General features: G+C 50.8%; 1 protein-coding gene across 2 annotated transcripts; it reads right to left on the bottom strand.

Annotated features, from left to right (window-relative positions):
- Positions 1–1,243: 1,243 nt before the first annotated feature.
- On the bottom strand, positions 1,244–18,925 carry SLC7A7 (solute carrier family 7 member 7). 2 transcript variants are annotated; one of them, XM_028702015.2, is made up of 10 exons: positions 18,775–18,925; positions 17,026–17,559; positions 10,359–10,484; positions 9,718–9,862; positions 8,419–8,542; positions 8,002–8,105; positions 5,895–5,991; positions 4,109–4,258; positions 3,014–3,197; positions 1,244–1,621 (listed from the first exon to the last, which is right to left on the bottom strand). In XM_028702015.2, exons 2-10 carry the CDS (start codon positions 17,555–17,557, stop codon positions 1,539–1,541), a joined length of 1,545 nt encoding a protein of 514 aa, XP_028557848.2. In that variant the 5' UTR covers positions 17,558–17,559; positions 18,775–18,925; the 3' UTR covers positions 1,244–1,538. The 2 variants fall into 2 exon arrangements, with proteins under 2 accessions (XP_028557848.2, XP_028557846.2); XM_028702013.2 differs by having other exon boundaries at positions 17,026–17,581; positions 18,775–18,844.
- Positions 18,926–19,622: the final 697 nt, after the last annotated feature.

Raw genomic sequence — 19,622 nt, 5'->3', positions numbered from 1 at the left:
ACCCCAACACAGGAGGGGGCTGTTGCCTTATATGCCTCATTTGTTGGCTCCCTGGCAACATCCAAGCAACCCTCAATGAGATGCAGGATTAGTACGACAGAATCCTTGGTCTGATCCAGCTAGGGGTCTTCTCTTGTAGTCTTGGCATGCCAGATCCCTGCCCTCGCTTTCAGAGGGAATAAAGCGAACCTTCACTCTTCCAAAACCAACTTAGGCCACGAGCCTTGGCTGATGATAATATAAAGAGCCCTGCGTTGGGTGAAAGATTCCTGCTTGGCAGGGGCTTGGACTAGATCAGGCATAGGCAGCCTCGGCCCACCAGATGTTTTGGGACTACAATACCCATCATCCCTGACCGGGACTAGTGTCCTGTTGTCTAGGGATCATGGGAGCTGTAGTCCCAAAACATCTGGCTGGCCGAGATTGCCTATGCCTGGACTGGATGCCCCTCATAGTCCCTTCCAACTCTATGATTTTTGAGGTTCAGAAAAGAGCAACCGAAATCATCAAGGAGAAGGAGCACTTGGTTTACAGAAAAGGTGAGTGAGAGGTGACCGAGAAAAGGTTTTCTCCCTCTCTCATATAACACTAGACTCTCGTGGAAACCCAGTGGAGTGGAATGTCAGAAGGTTCAGGGACAGATAAAGTTCTCCTTCACACAGCAGATACTTAAACTATGGAACTCACTGCCACAGGAGGCAGTGATGGTTTTTAAAAGCGTATTAGGCGAGGATAAGGCGATCTGTCGCTGCTTCCTGCCTCCACAGTTGGGGGCAGCGCTGCTTCTGAATGCCAGTTGCTGGAAAGAGGAGGAAAGAGTGCTCTTGCCCTCAGGTCCCAAAGCCACCTGGTTGGATGCTGCATTTGACAGGCCGATCCACCAGGCTCGTCTTCTGTACATTCCTCATATACTTACATTCCAGTGGACTCTAGGAGGAATAGGTTTGGCAGGCTGTGGAAAAGGGATCACTGAGAAGGAAAAGAAAGCAAGGAGGGGAGGGACTCAAGGAAAGAGGTGGCAAAACCTAAGCATGGAGAGGAAGGGGCAGAGCTCAGAGCTAGGGCATGTGGGAGGTCGCAAGTTCAATCCCCAGGGAGAGAATTCTGCCAAGCCACTGCTGGTCAGCAGAAACAGGACTGAGCTGGGTGAGCCATTGCTCTGACTGTTTAAGGTGTGTCTTAAGATTGCCGTGAAGCTCATTTGACAGCAGGCCCAAGAATTCGGAGGTTGCAGGCGTGAAGGTAAGAATAAACGTCCACAGGCAAACCTGTGGCACTCTGAGGGTTTATTGGGACTTAGCTGCTGAGGGCGAAAGGACACACATACACTCCCGCGTTTCACAGACGAGAACAAAAATAGGCGAGCGAGTCTCTCAGTTCCTGCAACAGCCGTCCCGGCAAAGTCCCCAAAGACTTCCTCGCGAATGGGTCTGGCCAAGTAGCAAACAATAAATTAGAGGTCACCAAAGAGTCTGTTACAGAAGGAGCAGGCGAGGGGGAGAAGCCGGCCTCCCCACTGCCCCTGGGCAGCGTCCGCATCACTGATCCTTCGCTTCTGTGTCGGGATCCATCTCCGTCAGGACACACAAGGCTACGAGCTGGATGAGCCGCGTCATGGAGGCTGCGGAGGGAGGAAAGGGACACGTCAGGTTGAGGCCAGAGAGAGCCAGGGAGCATTTGTGGGGTGGCTGTGCTTTCTCCACGGTCGGAGGCATAAATGCTTCAAAATACCAGTCGCTGGAAAACACAGGAGGGGGTAAAAGGGGCTCTTGCAGGCTTCTCATTTGGACATCTGGTTGGCCCCATCCTGAGAACAGGATGCTGGACTACAGGGGCCATTGGCCTGATCCTGCAGGCTCTATGTCAGTGAGTGATGCAACTGTTTCTCCAGTTTGCAAATGGGCCCTAGAAAGGTTGGCAACCCCTGCAGTCCAAGCCTCAAGCAGCAGGAGGTTTTGAGGGTTATTGTTATAATAATAAAATCCCCCTCCAACTCTGCCTATGCATTACAGTCCAATTATGCAACATGGATCCTGCATTTTTAATACAGTCGTACCTTGGTTGTCAGGGGACACGGGTGGCGCTGTGGGTTAAAGCCTCAGCGCCTAGGGCTTGCCGATCGAAAGGTCGGCGGTTCGAATCCCCGCGGCAGGGTGCGCTCCCGCCGTTCGGTCCCAGCGCCTGCCAACCTAGCAGTTCGAAAGCACCCCCGGGTGCAAGTAGATAAATAGGGACCGCTTTCTAGCGGGAAGGTAAACGGCGTTCCGTGTGCTGCGCTGGCTCGCCAGATGCAGCTTGTCACGCTGGCCACGTGACCCGGAAGTGTCTGCGGACAGCGCTGGCCCCCGGCCTCTTGAGTGAGATGGGCGCACAACCCTAGAGTCTGGCAAGACTGGCCCGTACGGGCAGGGGTACCTTTACCTTTACCTTTTACCTTGGTTGTCAAACGCCTCAGTACTCAGATGTTTTGGCTCCTGAACACCATAAACCCAGAAGTGAGTGTTCCGGTTTGCAAACTTTTTTTGGAAGCCCCTGCAGCCAATCGGAAGCCGAGTCTTTGTTTTCGAACCATTCCGGGAATCAAACCGACTCCCAGAACAGATTAAGTTCGACAACCAAGGTACCACTGTAAATATTTCAGGGAGAACCAGCCCAGTTTAAGATGACTATCGTGTCCCCTCTTACTCATCCCAAGACTAAATGCACCAGACTCCCTTCGACATTTCCTCATAGGGATTTCGGAGGGTTTGGGTATGTTTAGCCTAGAGAAGACAGTTGATTTAAGAGACAACACGGTAGCTCTCTTCAAAGACCTGAAAGGGCTGTTGGAGAGACGGAGCACATTTGTTTGCTGTTATCGACATCGTGGGGGAAAGTACAAAGCTCCCTCCGCTATCGGGACCCAACGCTAATTTCTGTTCTGCAGTTTAAGCGTAGTTGTTGTAGCAGTGGGGCAGGGAGAGCTAAGAAGCCATCAGTGAAATGGAGGAGGGTGTTTCCCCCTCTGACTCACCCACGGCCCGGCGCAAGAAGTGGGGCCTCTTCTGCTCCGGCACCCTCACCACCAGGTAGTAGACGGGCAGTCCGGAAGCTGCTATGGCAATGCCAATGGCGGAGTTTATGGGGTCGCTGTAGAGGGGGACGGCTACCAGGAAGACCGTGCAGAGGCAGAAGATGATGGGGAAGACGATGCTGAGCTGGTGGGGGAAGAAAAAGGGGCGTCACTTGGCATCTCAAACTACCTCCCCGCCTTCACCTCAGGCTCTCCTCCGAAGAACTGAGGGGGAACAAGCTCAGTTCAACGGGTACAGCAGTCTCTTTCCAATATGCAAGCAGCTGGGTGAGATCATAAGGAAGGAAGGAAGTGGGAAAGCCATGAACTTTCTTCGCCTCCATCCGACTAGTCCTCGGGGGTATACTGCACCTGAACATGGAAGCTCTGCTTAGCTACCAGCACAGCAACCACACTGGGAATGCAACAATCCCCTTTCCGGAGCCATCTCAAGCTAACGGTCCTTGCCACATGCTTTTAGAGTGGCTGGGGCAACCCAGTCAGATAGGTGGGGTACAAATAATAAAATTATTACCACTATTATACAGAGCGAGAGAACTTACTTTTCATCCACTTTTCTCAGCCTTACACTACTACTCTTTTTCTTGGAGTCTGGGGCCATTGATTTCCAGCACGGAGCTCACTGCTCTGCCTATTAAAGCCATTCTGGCCCATCCCCACCTGGCAGGAATCTCAGCCGCAGCGACTACCTGCCCACAGCCACGATGCATTGCAAAGGATGCTGGGGCACGGGCAGAATGCATATGCTCTGCGAGAGAGGCAGCTCGGTTTTAGGAAGGCTCAGTTTTAGAAAGAACCACTGGCTGATTTATTACGGACCACTTCCTGCTGGCTGGGACCATTGCAAAGGATACTGGACGAGGTGGACTTTGCACCATTCACAGGAAAGGGTGCGTGATCAGCACTGCAGAACGCCTAAATGAGCATTCGAGGGACAGCATGCATCGTGCCTTGTGAATTTAAGCACAGAACAGCAGGCTGTGGGATCCTTTTTTTCTTTTTAAAGACGAGTTTTGAGGGTTTCCCCTGCCCTACCTTGAGGGGACGTTCCCTCGACGGCTCCTTCCAGCGGAGGTAGAGCTGCCCCGCGATCGACAGGCCCACAAAGAACCAGTAGCTAAAGCTGTAGTAATTGATGAGCTTGAAGATGTCCTCTACGCAGAGGTAGACCAGCGCCATGGCTCCCTGTGACGATTAGAGGGGGAGGGATAGATGGTAAGTGGGATAAGCTCTGCTAGGAAGTCAGTGTGTGGTGTCCAAACTTTTTTCAAAGAGGGCCAGATTTGATGAAGTGAAGGGCCGTGGGGGCCGACCAAAGGGCCGACCAAAATTGTTGGCCTTTTTTAGGATTGAAGTTGATGAAGGGTTTTTTTAGGATTTTACCCCAAGAAATAAAATAAACTGCCACAGGGGCCAGATTAAGCCCCCAGAATGGACTCTGGACATGCCTGGTTAGAGCATCAAATCCTCACTCGGCCATGAAGCTCCATGGGTGACCTTGGGCTGGCCCCTGCCTCTCTCAGCCTAGCCTACCTCTCAGGGCTGCTGTGGGGATTAAACGAGGAGGGGAAGAACCATGTTGAGTTCCTTGGAGAAAAAGGTGAGGCATAGAAATGGAATGAACAACACAGCGTCCACCGCCTAACCAAACACATAGACACATCTCTCCCTGAAGACTGTGACTCCGTGAACTCGGCCCTTCCAAAAAGGGCCACCCACATTCTCCCCACAAGATCTCCCAGGAGTGCAGGTTTGTGCTATTCTGGGTGCTGACTCATGGCGCTTGATCCCCCGTCTTCCTTCCTGGAGCTGAGGGCAGCTGTCTTGGTGGTTTCTAGGACAGCCTCGCATCCAAGACCCAGCCCTGTTCGCCTCACAGATGGAGCGATATCTAGGCTGCTGTGGTCTGCGGAGAAAGGCCACGAACTCAGAGCAGGGCTTTTGGTGCGGCTGCCCCTATTCCGTGGAAGAGCATTCCTGTCGAGATAAGACGGGTGCCCACAGCCTGCAGTTTCGGGAAATTTCTTCACTTAAGCTTTCCCAGCAGTAAGAATAGATCACTGCCATGGGACCTCTGGTTAATATTGTTTTACATTTGCCTTTCGGTTGTTTTAACCGTTTTTATTATATCTTGCACATCGCCTTGGAAGGGAGTTATTACAGTGGAACCTCGGTTTTTGAACGTAATCCATTCCGGATGTCCGTCCGACTTCCAAAACGTTCGAAAACCAGGGATCAAAGGGCTGGCTGCGAAGTCAATAGAAAAAAATGAAAAACGCGCCTCAGAAGCCTTTTTACTTCCGAGGCGTGTTCGAAAACAGAAGCATTCCCTTCCAGGTTTTCGGTGTTCGGCCCTCGAAATGTTGCCCAGAAGGCAATGTGGCCCTCAGGATGAAAAAGGTTCCTTCCCTACCCCTGCTGCAGATACTGTGGGATGGGATTCTGAATAAATAGGCATATGGTTCCTCTCTGTCTCTGTGTGTGTGTGTGTGTGTGTGTGTGTGTGTTCATTCACAGGGGTTTTTTAACTGAAATGCAGCAGTCCAATAAATGAGCTTGCATTCCAAAATATTTGATCAGTAACAAATTCAGTTTTCCCCATCCCATCTAAGCCGATTAAGAGATCAGGGCGGCAGTCTTTAGCCAGTGAACCTGGGGAGGTCTGTCGTCTCCGCTGCACAAGGCTGCCAGGAGCTACAAAGAGCCCTTTGTTGCTTTTGCTTTTCGATTTGTTTTGTGTGTGTGTTTTGTTGGAAGACTGGCTTCCCTTCCTCCCCTGCCATGCAGGCGAGGGTGTTCTCCCCGGCTACCCAGGACTTACGTTAAAAAGCAGCGCTGGCACAGGCGTGAACCGCTCGACGTGGATCATGCAGATGGCATCAGGCAAGTGCCCCTCGCGGGAACCAACGAAAAACAACCTGGCAAGAGCGAGGGAGCGTAAGGAAGCTGCTAGCTGAGGCAGAGCAGAATTGTCCTAGCTGGTGAACAAGACCCACAGAGGGGCAGGGCAAGGGGTCAGGCTGCACCACCACCACCCCCCCAGGGGACTGGCACAGTTCCCAGAATCCACTGTGTCAATTCAAAAGAACAAGAGAACGGACGCTCCATTCAGACAAGGGAACCGGCCTTTCCCAAAGCACTTCCACAGCCCAGACTCCTGCAGTCCCTCTTCCTCTGCTTAACTTTACTGGTGGGGTTTTCTCTGAGAAACAGATATATATTTGGCACTCAGCGAGGTTTGCCATACCCGCAGAATGGCACAATACCTCCAGTGAAGTAAAATTAGGGCAGATTCAGCTCTATTTTGCCACCAACAGTGGGTGGAGAACACAGCCGTCATATGGCTAGTATCCACACTGACAGCCTTACCCCTAGTTTCCTGGGATCCCAGGGGAGTTTCTGAGGGTCAATCCAGGCATTTATTTTTTCTCACATGTGAGAAGCTTTACCACATGGGGGAAGGCTTCTGTGCAAAACAGAATTTTTGCACAAAAGTGGAAAGTTACCTAGTTTCTAAACGGCCTCTCTGGCATGCTGACCTTTCCCCCCTCCCAAATGTGGTTGACGGTTCCTCTGGTGAAAATGAGTGGGTGTTAATCCATTCGTGGAAGGGCTCCAAAATTACATTTTGAATGACTCCCAGGGCTGAGAGCAGACTGGCGTGGGCCAATCTGAACGTTTTCCATGGTTTATTTCTGAAGATCATGGGCACAAGTAAAAGTTGGCATAATTTGATATAGAAGGAGATCTCCGTTATGAACTTTCTTGACCCTGGTACAACTCCTTATCGTGAACATGTCATGTAAGGCTTCCTGACCTTCTTAATACTTTAGGTAAAGGCTAGCACAGTAATCTGGTGTTACCAGCAAAATTTAATTTACACCTCCTGTAAAAAGAGATAAACTCGGAACTCAGGAAACAAACAAGATAACCAGTTTTGTAATTTCTAACTAGGATTATGTTCTTTCAAGTCCCAATTATGCAGAGTAAACAAAATAGGGAAATAGGCAGGAAACTGTAGGAAGAGACAACAGAATAGGAATGTAGGTAATCTAACAAATCACTCATCCCAAAGACCCTGTCCCCTCAATGTTGAGAATGCACTGGCTCAAAACAGCACTTACACCCTAAGATTTTCAATGGTTAGTGAGATATTAAAAGCACCAACATCGGCCCCTTTTGACTCTACGTGGTCAAGGACCAGCCTGACACTAGGAGTCACGATAGGACAGGTATACATTTTCCCTCACCTTTCTTGTTTTGCTTTTTATCTTAGGTTCTGTGGCAAAATTGTCACACTCACGTTCTTTAGGCTTTGGGGAATAGTTAGGGATTCTTTTACTCTACAAGTTGCTGCCCACTTATATTGCAACTCTGCTGCCTGAAGCAACATTTATACATACGCTCTGTCTCTCCTTTCATGGGTAGGCAAACTAAGGCCTGGGTGCCGGATCCGGCCCAATTGCCTTCTAAATCCGGCCTGCAGACGGTCCAGGAATCAGCGTGTTTTTACATGAGTAGAATATGTCCTTTTATTTAAAATGCACCTCTGGGTTATTTGTGGGGCCTGCCTGGTGTTTTTACATGAGTAGAATGTGTGCTTTTATTTAAAATGCATCTCTTGGTTATTTGTGGGGCATAGGAATTCATTCATTTTTATTATTTTTTTCAAAATATAGTCCGGCCCCCCACAAGGGACAGTGGACTGGCTCCCTGCTGAAAAAGTTTGCTGACCCCTGTAATAAACCAACCTTTCTTTACTGTTCTTGCATGAGAACTTCTCGTGGGCAAACACATATTCGTAGCAAACACACATGCGAACTCTAGCGGAAGACCTATCAGAAGTGTGTGTAGGAATGCACACGAGTGCCGGGCAGGCATGTGGGTTCAGACACACATCTTTATAACAGGAGATGCGTGCAGGTTACCTTGAAGCGGCTAAAATGGAAGCGTTCAGGCCCCCAAAGCAGGACAGGGCAACAGCAAGAGGGATCGTCCAGTTCATAACTCCAAATACTTGATCGGCAAAGGTCTGGAAGGAAGAGGACATGAGAAAAAAATGAGCTGGTGAATGCCTTGTGGGGGGTTTCTAGTATAAACTTCATTCCCAACTCAACAAGAGACTACTTGCGCCTGTACTCCAAGAGGCCGAGGCGGGAGGAATGCACCTCATTGCGAATCATTGCAACAAAATTGTTCATGAATTCACACTGTACTAATGTCCCTTTGAAGTTGTTCTTTTGAGTAAATGATCAATGCTAATGGCCCTCCGTGGACCAGCCAACTGGATTCCAAAGTGACCTGTCATTCGGGGGCGGGAGGAAGAGGGAACGGGATCTACTCACCACGGCCACAGCGTCGCTTGTTAATATTTCCGTCTTGCTCAGCACTGTGTAATACGCCACGTTGGTCATGATGTAGATCACTGTGACGATGGGCATTGAGATGCCTATGGAAAGGGGAAGGTTCCTGAGGAATGGCAGTGAGGAAAAACAATGTTAACTCCCTTCCACCGCCCACTTCGTACTTCCCTTGGCACTACTCCTGCAACCCAGTCATGCCCAGGGCTAGCAGAATACACATTACCACCCGGAGGCCCTAGAAAGCTGCTTTGCAAAGCCCAGTTCCCAGAATCCCCTGCTCCCCAAGACCCAGTTCCCAGAATCCCCTACTCCCCAAGGCTCAGCTCCCAGAATCCCCTGCTCCCTAAGTAGCCTAAGAAACTCTGTGTCACCCTTGGCTTCCTTTATTTTCATTTGCCTGCTGTACTAAAGAATATTGAGAAAATTATTACCAGGCGGCGGAGCAGGGTGTTAAATGAGAAAATGCTCCAGCTAAGCAGAAAATACAGTGCTTGACTCTGCAGACTCGCTTTGCTGTGATGAAAATTGCAAGACTGCCACCTCCTCCCTCTTAAGCCAAGCTATTATTTGATTCAATCAAATCAACATTAAACAATTCTTTAGCTGAAAGTGGATTTTTAGATTACAGCTTGCTCTGCAAAACCCAATACATTTTATGCTAGGCTTCACACAGCGTCTCCCTTCACTGCCAAGCCCTTCACTGCAGGACCCAGGAAGCAAGCTGAACCTCTCTCAGCCGTCCCCGGACTGTGATGCAATGCCCAGCTGTGGCAACTAGATGGCAGAACTCCTCCACAAGAGCCCATCCCAGACAAAGCCCATTAAAATGAGGAAAGGAAATTCAGCTACTTGGAAGGGAAGGGAACACCGGGGTTCGGCCACCACAACTCCATCACACACACACCCATATTTTCTTTTCTCATTTCTTGAGACTGTATGATGTGCTTTCAAGTACGCAAGAGGGAGAGCACTCGCTCAGCTGTTTTAAAACAACTCTCCAGGCAAAGTATGGAGAAGACCCTTATCCATTTCTCTGCAACAGAAAGCCCAACACTTCTTTGCAGGAGAAGCAGGGAGGGAGGGCGGTACTTAAGGCTAGTCAGTTCCAATTCCTTTAGAAGCAGAGCACAGATTTTAAGGAGGGAACAATGTTGCTTGTCCCTAGGGATGTCACAGGCGCTGTCCAATAGGTCCCTGCAGCCTCATTCCACACAAAATGCCAAAACACATCGGTCTCGCTAGCTGAGGATGAAAGCCACGCTTTTCTCTGCAAATGCTGACCTTTCAGGGTTCTTGATTTCTTCGGTGACAAAATTGAGGGTGTCCCATCCTGAGTAGGAGAAGAGGGCAGAGTACAGGGCAAGCGCAATGTCCCCCGTGTGCCAGGAGGATCCTTCGAAAGGGTCTGCAAAGTTCTGCGAATGTCCTACATGGAAAGATAACCACACTTGGGTCAATCAGTCAACTTCTAGTTGCAATGAAAAAACATCCTGCCTGAGGAAAATTGGAATGGGTACAAAAGTCCCATCTGTGGTGCTGACACACTGTTCCCTAGCGCAAGCCATCGCTAGACCCTCACAGCTGTCAGGCGAAAATTGTTCAGGTGCAAATGTAAGCCCACAAACCACAATATGTGGGAAAGTGGGCTGTGAGTCTGTCCGGGTTTGGGCTTTGGGTTCAAGTCTCGCCTCAGACGTGGGTTCAGTGTGTGCCTGGAGTGGACCACTAACTCTCAGCTTTCCCACTGCGGAACGGGCACAGAGGCCTACACCAAAAGGCTGTGAGGTCGAAACACAGTAAAAGTCAAGAAGGCTCCAATGCTTCTAGGCCTATGTGCATCAAAAGTGCCACGTCTGTCCGTTCTAAACCTTAATTCGGAGGGAAGGCAAGAGGAGGGAGACCAGGGGTAGAAATGGGAGTACCTTGCCCAATGCGGACCACGCCGGCGATGATCACGGCAATGAGAGCCAGCACCTTAGCGTAGGTGGACAGATCCTGCACCCGCGTGCCCCATTTCACATAGGCGCAGTTGACAAAAGTGAGGAGGCCTGGAAGAGAAAACAAGCCAGAAGTCATTCCATGGCAAGGGGCCCTTGGACTACACCAGCCCCTTCCACCCTAGACCATCCACATACACAGCAAAGTCCCATTGAATCCTTCCTTTCTCCAATTTCAAACGTATATCCAATACGAAAATATAAATGCATGCCTAAGCGGCTGATTCCTAAAAGGGAAAAAGAGAAAGAAAGAGAGGAGAGGGAGAAATGGACGCAGCTGCCCAGTAAATTTTCTGCTGGACTCCATTTCATTTTCTCAGTGCAGAGGTGGGAAAACATTGGGGGGGGCAGCCCAAGGGCCACATTTCCCTGTAGAGAACCTCCTGGGGGCCACCTCCCAGTCGTGGGTGGGGCCAGTGGCAAAAGTGGGTGGAGCAACAGGTGCAACTCTTCTAAAGTATGAATCAGAGTTTTTCACACACACACCTCTCTCTACCCAGGCAAACATGAGGCAACATCGCAGATCAAGGCCAAGATCTAGCCAGGCAAAAGCCCTCAAGGATAAGAGAGAGCAGGGCTGCGGTTTGGGGAGAGTTCTGAGAACTGGACAGAGAGGCCTGGAGGGTCACGCTTCGCCTGGAGGGACTGAGGTCCTCGGTTGCTCCAAACGAGGAGCAAATAAAACAAAAGGTACAGAAGTCTAGTGCTGTTGGACCAAACCTTCCAAGGCGTCCTCAGGCAAATGGGGTGGCTGCACCCCTGGAGTGACCTGGTGAAGGAGGAGACTCCCTGACCCCTTAACTGCCCCACTTTTGAGAGCCAGTGTGGTGTAGTGGTTAAAAGCGATAGACTTGTAACCTGAGGAACAGGGTTCGTGTCTCCGCTCCTCCACATGCAGCTGCTGGGTGACCTTGGGCCAGTCACACTTCTCTGAAGTCTCTCAGCCCCACTCACCTCACAGAGTGTTTGTTGGGGGGGAGGAAGGGAAAGGAGAATGTTAGCCGCTTTGAGACTCCTTCGGGTAGTGATAAAGCGGGATATCAAATCCAAACTCTTCTTCTTTTGTGGGTCTCTTGGGCGTGAGTTGCTATTATCAGAAGCCTCTCTGCAAGGGTGTGTGTTGTCTGTCTTGTGATGCACAAGGGCGAAGCTGGCATGTGTACTCCTGGAAGAGTTGCAAGGAGGCACTGCAGCCCTGGGTCCAAAGGTCAGCCATCTCTAGTCTAGGACCAGGCACAAAGGAGGACCGACACACCCACACCCCACGCCACTATGACCCTCCGATCTCCATTTCCCGCTGTCATGGGATGATGCTTTCACATGCACCCATTCTCCTAGATGTGAGAAAGAGTGTGTATTCATGAGATATCACTGGGGGACAAAATCTGAATCCTGACTCTTTGAGATTTTAAAGGGTGGGGAGGTGTTTCCCTGGACCCCGTGCTACTTGCTTGGCCTCTGTTTATTCCCATGGAAAATGAATGCAACTGCTGAGCTCAATCCAATCCTCATAGCCCTGGCCTGCCAGTCCTACTTCCTTCCTGGGTTGTGATGCAAGACCGAGCGAAAAAGAGAGCGAAAGTAAGTGTTGGGAAATGGCTTGTCAGCAAACGAGTCTAGCAAGGATGCTAGATGGGACAGCCTTGGCCCAAAAGGAACGCATTGCCCCAGCTAAAAGGCGACCTTCATTCCCCTCGTTTCCTGCGTGTGAGAGATCTGACGGATACATGGCGCCCAAGAGTTGGAGCAAAAGATGGAAAGGGGGTGGGGGTGGGACCCAGGGCACAGAGTCTATCACCTATTCCTAGTCCTGAGAAGGAGTGGGGTCTGCCAAGGTCCCAGGTTCCATCCCTGATGGCATTTCCAGGCAGAACTGAGAGAATGCGCCTTTGCCCTGTGATAGGAATTTTGAGGTCTTAGATATATGTTAAATGTTCATAAGTGTACCAACCAAGCACGTACATAGATCAGCACAGGAAGACCGACCTGAAACCATTTTGATTCCCAAACTGAGCAAATGTTTTCTCTGCAAGGCCAAAGGAAAATGGAAAAGCCTCCCCATTGTCTTTTCCTTCACAAATCCTGTCTTAAGGGTACATTTAAGGTATGAATAGGGTGTGAGCCTGTGAACTGGCTCAGGAACTAAGTATTTATCATTACAAAAGACTGGCCAGGCTCCCCAGGGTATCCAATCAAGTAAGCAGGGTATCCAATCAAGGAACCTGCCAGACAAGAGATAAACAATGACAGGAGAAAAACAACATTCAAATTTCTATTTTAGACCGCCTTTTCTGTGATGTAGGTATGATGTATCTGGGAGGTGGCCTTGAGCTACACCCCTTCTGCGATGGATGTATGATGTATGGAGGGCTGGTCTTGAGCTCCAGGGCAGGGAATTTAAAATGTCTATATAAGGGCTATATGGTTGGATAGTGTTCGCGAAGCTACCAGCATGAGTTTGACCAAACTACGGGAGGCAGTGGAAGACAGAAGTGCCTGGCGTGCTCTGGTCCATGGGGTCACGAAGAGTTGGACACGACTAAACAACAACAACATATAAGGGCAGGCACACCTTTGTCCTGGGTCCTCCTCCATCCTCCTGCGTGTGAGGGGAGCACCCTGTTGCAACAGATCAATAAAGATCAGGCTTACTAGCTGCTTTGCTTCTCAATATTCTCTGGTTGGCCTCTGTTATTTTCTCCTACCAATAGGGAACCTACGTAAGGACTCTATATGGGCTCTTGGATACCCCATAAGGGGAGAAGGGCAGATTTTGTTTACAACAGCCCGAAACCTTGCAAAGTCACTGGCCGTCAGTGTTCGCAATGAATCAGGCAGATCCCAACAGCCTGATTTGGTACAAGGCAGCTCCTGGTCTTTTTATGTCTGAAGGCAGGTGTCTCGGCTGCAGGGACGGACCTTTTCCACCTTCCCTTCTGGCTTCTAGACACAGCCATGCACCCACCATGAATCCTTGAGGAGGATGCAAAGCAGGGCTGGTGGTTCTGCAGGCTGAGAAGCTCAGGGGACCCCATCAGCATCCTAGCCCCTCATAAAAAAAGATAGCATTCACAAAACCAAACAACATGAGCAAACATAACAAAGGACTGTGGCTAATGCACAAACGGTCATCCAGAGTTTGAATTAAGAGGGAGGGAGATGGGACTTCCTCGAGAGGAGGTGGAGAAGTTGGTTGTTTATCCCTTTCCGGCTCCCGGACGCTCTGATCACCTTTATCTTTATTCCAGGAACAAGTTGTTGTGACTCAAGGGGCAGTGTGGGACTCAGCTTTCTACCAGACGCCCAAACCCAGCAGGAGGGTGATGCGAGACATGGGGCAGGGGGGGCTCAGAGAAGGTTCCCCCCCCACACACACACACACTTTGTACCTTTTCCCCTTGGCTCCAGGGTGTGGATGGAGCTTTCCTATTGGCAGGAGTGGGGGGAACTGGGGACACCTTGCAAACAACGGCTCTGCTTCTTTATAAACAAGGCCATAAATTCCTCTCTCTTATCAGGCGGGTGACATGCTCTGAACAGAGAAAACCACACATACCGTGAGCTGCACTCACTTGCACATGGCTCCAGCAATTCCCCAAGCATGAAGCAGCCCAGTTTCCCCAGTTCAGGGGAGGGGGGGGGGGACCAAGCCCATCTCAAATCCACCTTTCCTGTCCCAGCCTAGTCTCCAAATAATCTCATCTGAGGCTAGATGTGACCCAGCCTAAAATGGAAGTATTGTGTGTGAACAAGCCCCTTGGGCTCCACACATCTGGGGCAGAAGGCGACAGAACTACCCTTCCGAATATTCTTCCAACCCATTAAGAAAAGGAAGTCTAATGGTTCGCCCCACTTCCGCCTAGAAATACACTTGCAGGAGTGCTGGCTGCTACTTCTTGCAGCTGGCTGCCTGACAGCAAGGGTGCCAGAGAGCATGAACAGAGGGCACTTTCCTCACCAAAGAGAGGCAGCTTTCCTCTTCAAAACAGACTTGAGCCTCAGCATTAGGAGCCTGGCCTTAAGGATGGCATTCTGGACAAGCCAGTAGGAATCTCACACCAGGAGACAATCATACACAATACATTTAATGATCATGTTTTACCCACCCACACAAAGGATCCTGGGAACTGTAGTTTGCAGTGGGCATCAGGGAACTGCAGCTCTGTGAGGGGTAAACTGCAGTTCCCAGGATTCCATGATGTGGATGTGAGCTCCCGGCACATCTAGGGCAAGGCAGCTGTTAAGAAGAGGGCATCCTTGAGCAAGGACCGCATCCTCGAGAGGTCTCATTATAGAAACTCAGGGCACTGCCTTAAGAAAGGTTCTCTTTCTGTCTCTGATTTTCAGCTTCAACTTCATCAACTACAAACCTCTAAATTTGAGATACCCTGCATACCTTTCGTAGGGTTTTGCAGTCGTTTTGTAAGGTTGTGTCGGGCAAATCCCACGTTTTGCAGGGCTCCCCAAACTGAGTAATTGGTACATCAAACCAGGGTTCGTAGTTAACACGCAGAAATGTGACGTTGTCCCGATTCATAACATAACCTGTGCCAATGTTTCATGGTCGTTTTGTTGGGTTTTGTAGTGCGAACCCCATGGTTTTGTAGCGTGAACCCCATAGTTTGTAGTGCCCCCCTCAAACTAAGTAATTGACACTCAAACCAGGGGTATCCCCCATAAACTCCAACATTGTTCCATTCACGTGCCCTGCAAGAGGTTTTGGGGGGATCCCAAATTTAGGGGTTTGTGGTTAATGAATCTTTCAGCTTCTACGTCTGTGAAATGGGGATTACTACACTGGCCTATAAGGGATGCAGGTGGCGCTGTGGGTAAAACCTCAGTGCCTAGGACTTGCCGATCGTATGGTCGGCGGTTCGAATCCCTGCGGCGGGGTGAGCTCCCGTCTTTCGGTCCCAGCTCCTGCCCACCTAGCAGTTCGAAAGCACCCCTAAGTGCAAGTAGATAAATAGGGACCGCTTACTAGCGGCAAGGTAAACGGCGTTTCTGTGTGTTGCGCTGGTGCTGGCTCGCCAGAGCAGCTTCGTCACGCTGGCCACGTGACCCGGAAGTGTCTGCAGACAGCGCTGGCTCCCGGCCTCTTAAGTGAGATGAGCGCACAACCCTAGAGTCGGACACGACTGGCCCATACGGGCAGGGGTACCTTTACCTTTACCTTACACTGGCCTAACTTACAGACCTGTTGCTACTGAGTTAGCATTTGCGAAGAACTGAGCACCTGGGCAGCAGCGGGGAGGGGCACATAATCCTCTGCTCTAACCTTCTCCCGCCACCCTTTGCTCAAAGACACACTGGCCTTGTGGGGTGCTCTCAGCTAGCTTCCCATCAGCGCCGGCATTCATGCCTGACCTCGTGCCTCCCTCAGCTGTCACATTCCTGTGTGTTGCAACGGGAGCGGTTTCGGGGAGCCTGACATTGCATTTCTCGCCAGCTGGATCTGGACAACAGCTGCCGACTCAGCACACTGCCCTGTCTCCCAGCTGAAGTCACTCATTTCCTGAGAGAGACCCAGAATTACCCGCAGGGTTAGGAGGAACGGAGAGCCGAGAGGCCCCGGAGGAGAGGCTTGTGCCAGGTTTAGACACCACTGATGGATCAGCAGACCATGAGTCAGAAAGGCTTGATGTGAAAGCGGTGTCACTCTGAGCATGTGCAGAGTGTCTGTCCCTCCCCACCGATCAAATACACGCACATGACTCAGTCCAAGGCAACAGGTGGCAAAACCCAGTCCCAAACAGCCTCAAGCAGGCACGGACTTGCCCAGATGCAAACAGTTTAGCTTTTAACCAACTCATCTTCCACAAAGCAGAGACTCAGGACCCCCTTCATTCTTCCTGGAGACCACCCTAGAGCTCCAGCGGAGGAGAATGAGGCTGGGTGGGCTTCAGGGTCCCTTCCAACTCTACACTTCTACAATTCTATCTCTCCATCTTGGAGGTGCAAGGTTAACTTCTAACAAACAGGCAGCTGATAAAGGCTGTGGAGCCCTGGCGAGGCGGTAATTATACTTTTCTCTTTTATGTCTAACTAGAGGAGTGAGATGTATTGTGGGCAAGGGGAGCTAGAAGCCGGGCCTTATCTGAGATAACAGCCATATCTATTGGTTATACCCAGTAACCCCTCCCCACCCCAATTCTGCTCCCCTGCCCCACCGCCCAGAGAGGGGAGTGGTACTCCCATAGCTAAAGGCATGTTGTGGGTGTCAGAATTCCTGGGTCCATCCCACGCCCAGTTCCAGAAGCTCAAGGTGGAGCTTTGGCAAAGCACAAAGTCTGAAGCTTCCCTTACGCCCCGAAGATTCAAAACCATTGCCAAGGAAGGAAAGAGTTTCCCAGAACTGGGAAGGAAAGGTCGCAGCAGAGAAAGATAAAGGAACAATGGGAGATTAGATAAGGGGGGGAAAGGGCTACTTTTCAGCCCACCTGAGGCTGAATCAGCTCAGGCACTGCCAGGGCTTTTTAACTTTTCTTTTCGAACAGCAACTCATGCCCCGCCCCTCCCAACAAACTTCACACAGCCCCGCTGGGTTCCCCCAAATACTCTCCCCACAGTGCCCGCTGGCAGTCTCACTCACAGATGCAGATAGCAGCCAAGAGTCGGCCTGCCAGGTAAGGCGCCTCGCAGGACGGGAACACGGGTTGCACCAGGTAGTTGGCGAACGTGATGGCAATGACGGCCTGGCTGGTGGGCTCAATGATGAGGAGAGAAGTCCACAGGCGGATGAAGGCCGGCAGCTGCCCAAAGGCCTCCAAGATGTAGGCGTAGCTGGCCCCCGATTTTTTGATGGTGGTGCCCAGTTCTGCATAGCACAGGGCCCCAAAGACAGAGAACAGCCCTCCCACGGCCCAGACCACAAGGGAGAGGCCGTACGAGTCACTGTACATCAGCACGCCCTTGGGCGAGACGAAGATGCCCGAGCCGATCATGTTGCCCACGATCAAGCAGACCCCGTTGAGCAGGGAGATTTCCTTCTTCAGCTTCATGGAGTCGTCGGGAGACGTGGCGGAGGAGTCCTCGAGGGGCTGGCGGGAGGAGGTCCCGTTGGGTACTGAGTTGGCCGGCAGCTCATCCTGAGGAGTCGCCTCATAGCGGGTGGTCTTGGCCATAGCTTGGCAAGAAGAGGAACGGTTCTGTTATAATTATTATTATTATTAATCACCTGCCCTACAACCATAAGGCCTCCCAGGGCAGGTTGCATCATTGAAACGTAATATTAAAAACCATTTGAGACGATTTACAATCATATAGATAAAAATATACGCCTCAAGTGTCAAAAGCCAGGGTAAGGAGGGGTGTCTTCAGCCTTCAGCATCCTCCAGGAGCTGTATAATGAAGGTGCCAGAAACACGTCTGTGGGGAGGAAGACCCACGCCTTAGGGGTTCACCAGAGATCATGTCCTCTCCTGGCCTGCCACTCCACCTACACCCCAGCCTCAGAGGGGGGAAGAACTACCAAGAGGACCCTTTCTGCCCATCTTAGCATCTAAGAGGGTCTGTCGGGATGTAAGCAATCTTTCAGGTGTTTTGGGACCTGAGGCATTTGAGCTCTAGGGCATCTTGTACTCTTGCACCTGGTACATTTCGAAACCAATAAGACGGGTTTGTCTCTTGCACATTAAAAGCAGCGGTTCCCAAACTCCTTAACAACTTGAAGAACACTCTCCCGTTTCTGCTGTACTCATGGCACATTTTCCTAATATAAAGCAGTAGCTCTAGGAGGTACAGCACCCAAAAGGATGGCGTTCTCTTCCAGGAGGCGCAAGTTGTAACAGGGCATTGGGAGAAAAGAGGTTGGGGGTGTAAGTTGGCATGCACAGGCAGGTAGGAAACGGGACAAGAGTGCCTCTACTTTCCCAGGGAGCGGGGAGCATGCTATCCCAGGAGACAAACAGATGTCCCTCTGCCTCCCAGATACTGGGACCCAGGGCCTGGTTCTTACCTCTTATTTGCCTGGAGAACTGCAAAGAATGAGTATTAGAACCTCGATCCTCATTTCTGGAAGGCGAGTCCAGCAAGCGAGTTTGGGGCACTGAGGTTACCTAGGCACTATCTCTTAAATCTGAACAGCCCGAACAGGTAATGGTTGGGTAATCTTAAGAGGCTGGGAGCTACTCACTGTAGATTTCCTCTTCTGCCCAGGGAGAGGTGTCTGGGGGGTGGAGAATGCAGGGGGCTGGGAACCAGGAAAAGAGAGGGTGGGTTTCAGCTTTGAGAGAGCACTTCTGGGGCTGGATTCCCACCCACCTCCCACACAATATTATTAGGGGACAGAAAGGGGTATATAGATGGGGATGATGGGAAAGAGAAACTGACAGATACTCACAGTCCACAGCGCAGTTCCTCCTCCTGCTCTGTCGTCTTATCCCCACACCAGCTTAAGAATAAAGAGACAGAAGCTGCCAGAACAGCACTTTTAACATGAGGAACTAACCAGGGTTGCCGGGGGCGGGGTGAGGGGGGTAAAGGAGGGTGAGCCATTGACTGAGTCCAAGGTCCGTCTGGTGCCAGGTGGGGGCAGGAGGAGTGCTATGGGAGATAAGAGGACTGGCAGTGCCTCCGGGGCACCCCATGGCTGAGCCGTCCAAGAATTGGCTTCCTGCAGGAACGTCTTGTGCGCGTGCACCCTCGCAAACGGCGCTATCAGTTTCCCGCAGCAGCCCTCTCATGCATCCTGTGAGACGTCAAGCCTCTCAAGTCACACAGAGCGCCTCTTCAGAGACAAAGAGACCTGTGGGAATCGGCAGCTTGCTAGACCTACCGGGGCAAATGGTTCAAAATGAAAAGGTTATCAGCCCTGAAGGCAACCAAGCCTGTCAGATTGGTTCAAGAGGAAAATCTCGCCACCATTTTTTCATTGCACGGGGTTGGACTAGATGACCCTCAAGGGTGCCTTCCAACTATACAGCTCTATGATCCACGAACTTAACCTTCGCTTCTGATAGTAGTAGTTGGGAGTTGGAGCCGGGGAGTTGTTGTTTTCAAGACAAATGAATGGCAAGTGGGAATTCCAGACTTCAAATGTTATCTCTTCCCAGACTGTATAAATCACACACGATGGCAACTTTCCAAGCCACACCAAACTCTTCTTCAGACAGAAAAATTACTGTGCGACTCTTGACAATTGCTACACAACACACACCCTGCATACTGGCTACTTGCAAATAGTTTTCT

The sequence above is a fragment of the Podarcis muralis genome, chromosome 13, assembly GCF_964188315.1.
Source record: "Podarcis muralis chromosome 13, rPodMur119.hap1.1, whole genome shotgun sequence".
Classification (NCBI taxonomy): Eukaryota; Metazoa; Chordata; class Lepidosauria; order Squamata; family Lacertidae; genus Podarcis; species Podarcis muralis.
This window is presented reverse-complemented; position numbering and strand designations above follow the sequence as displayed.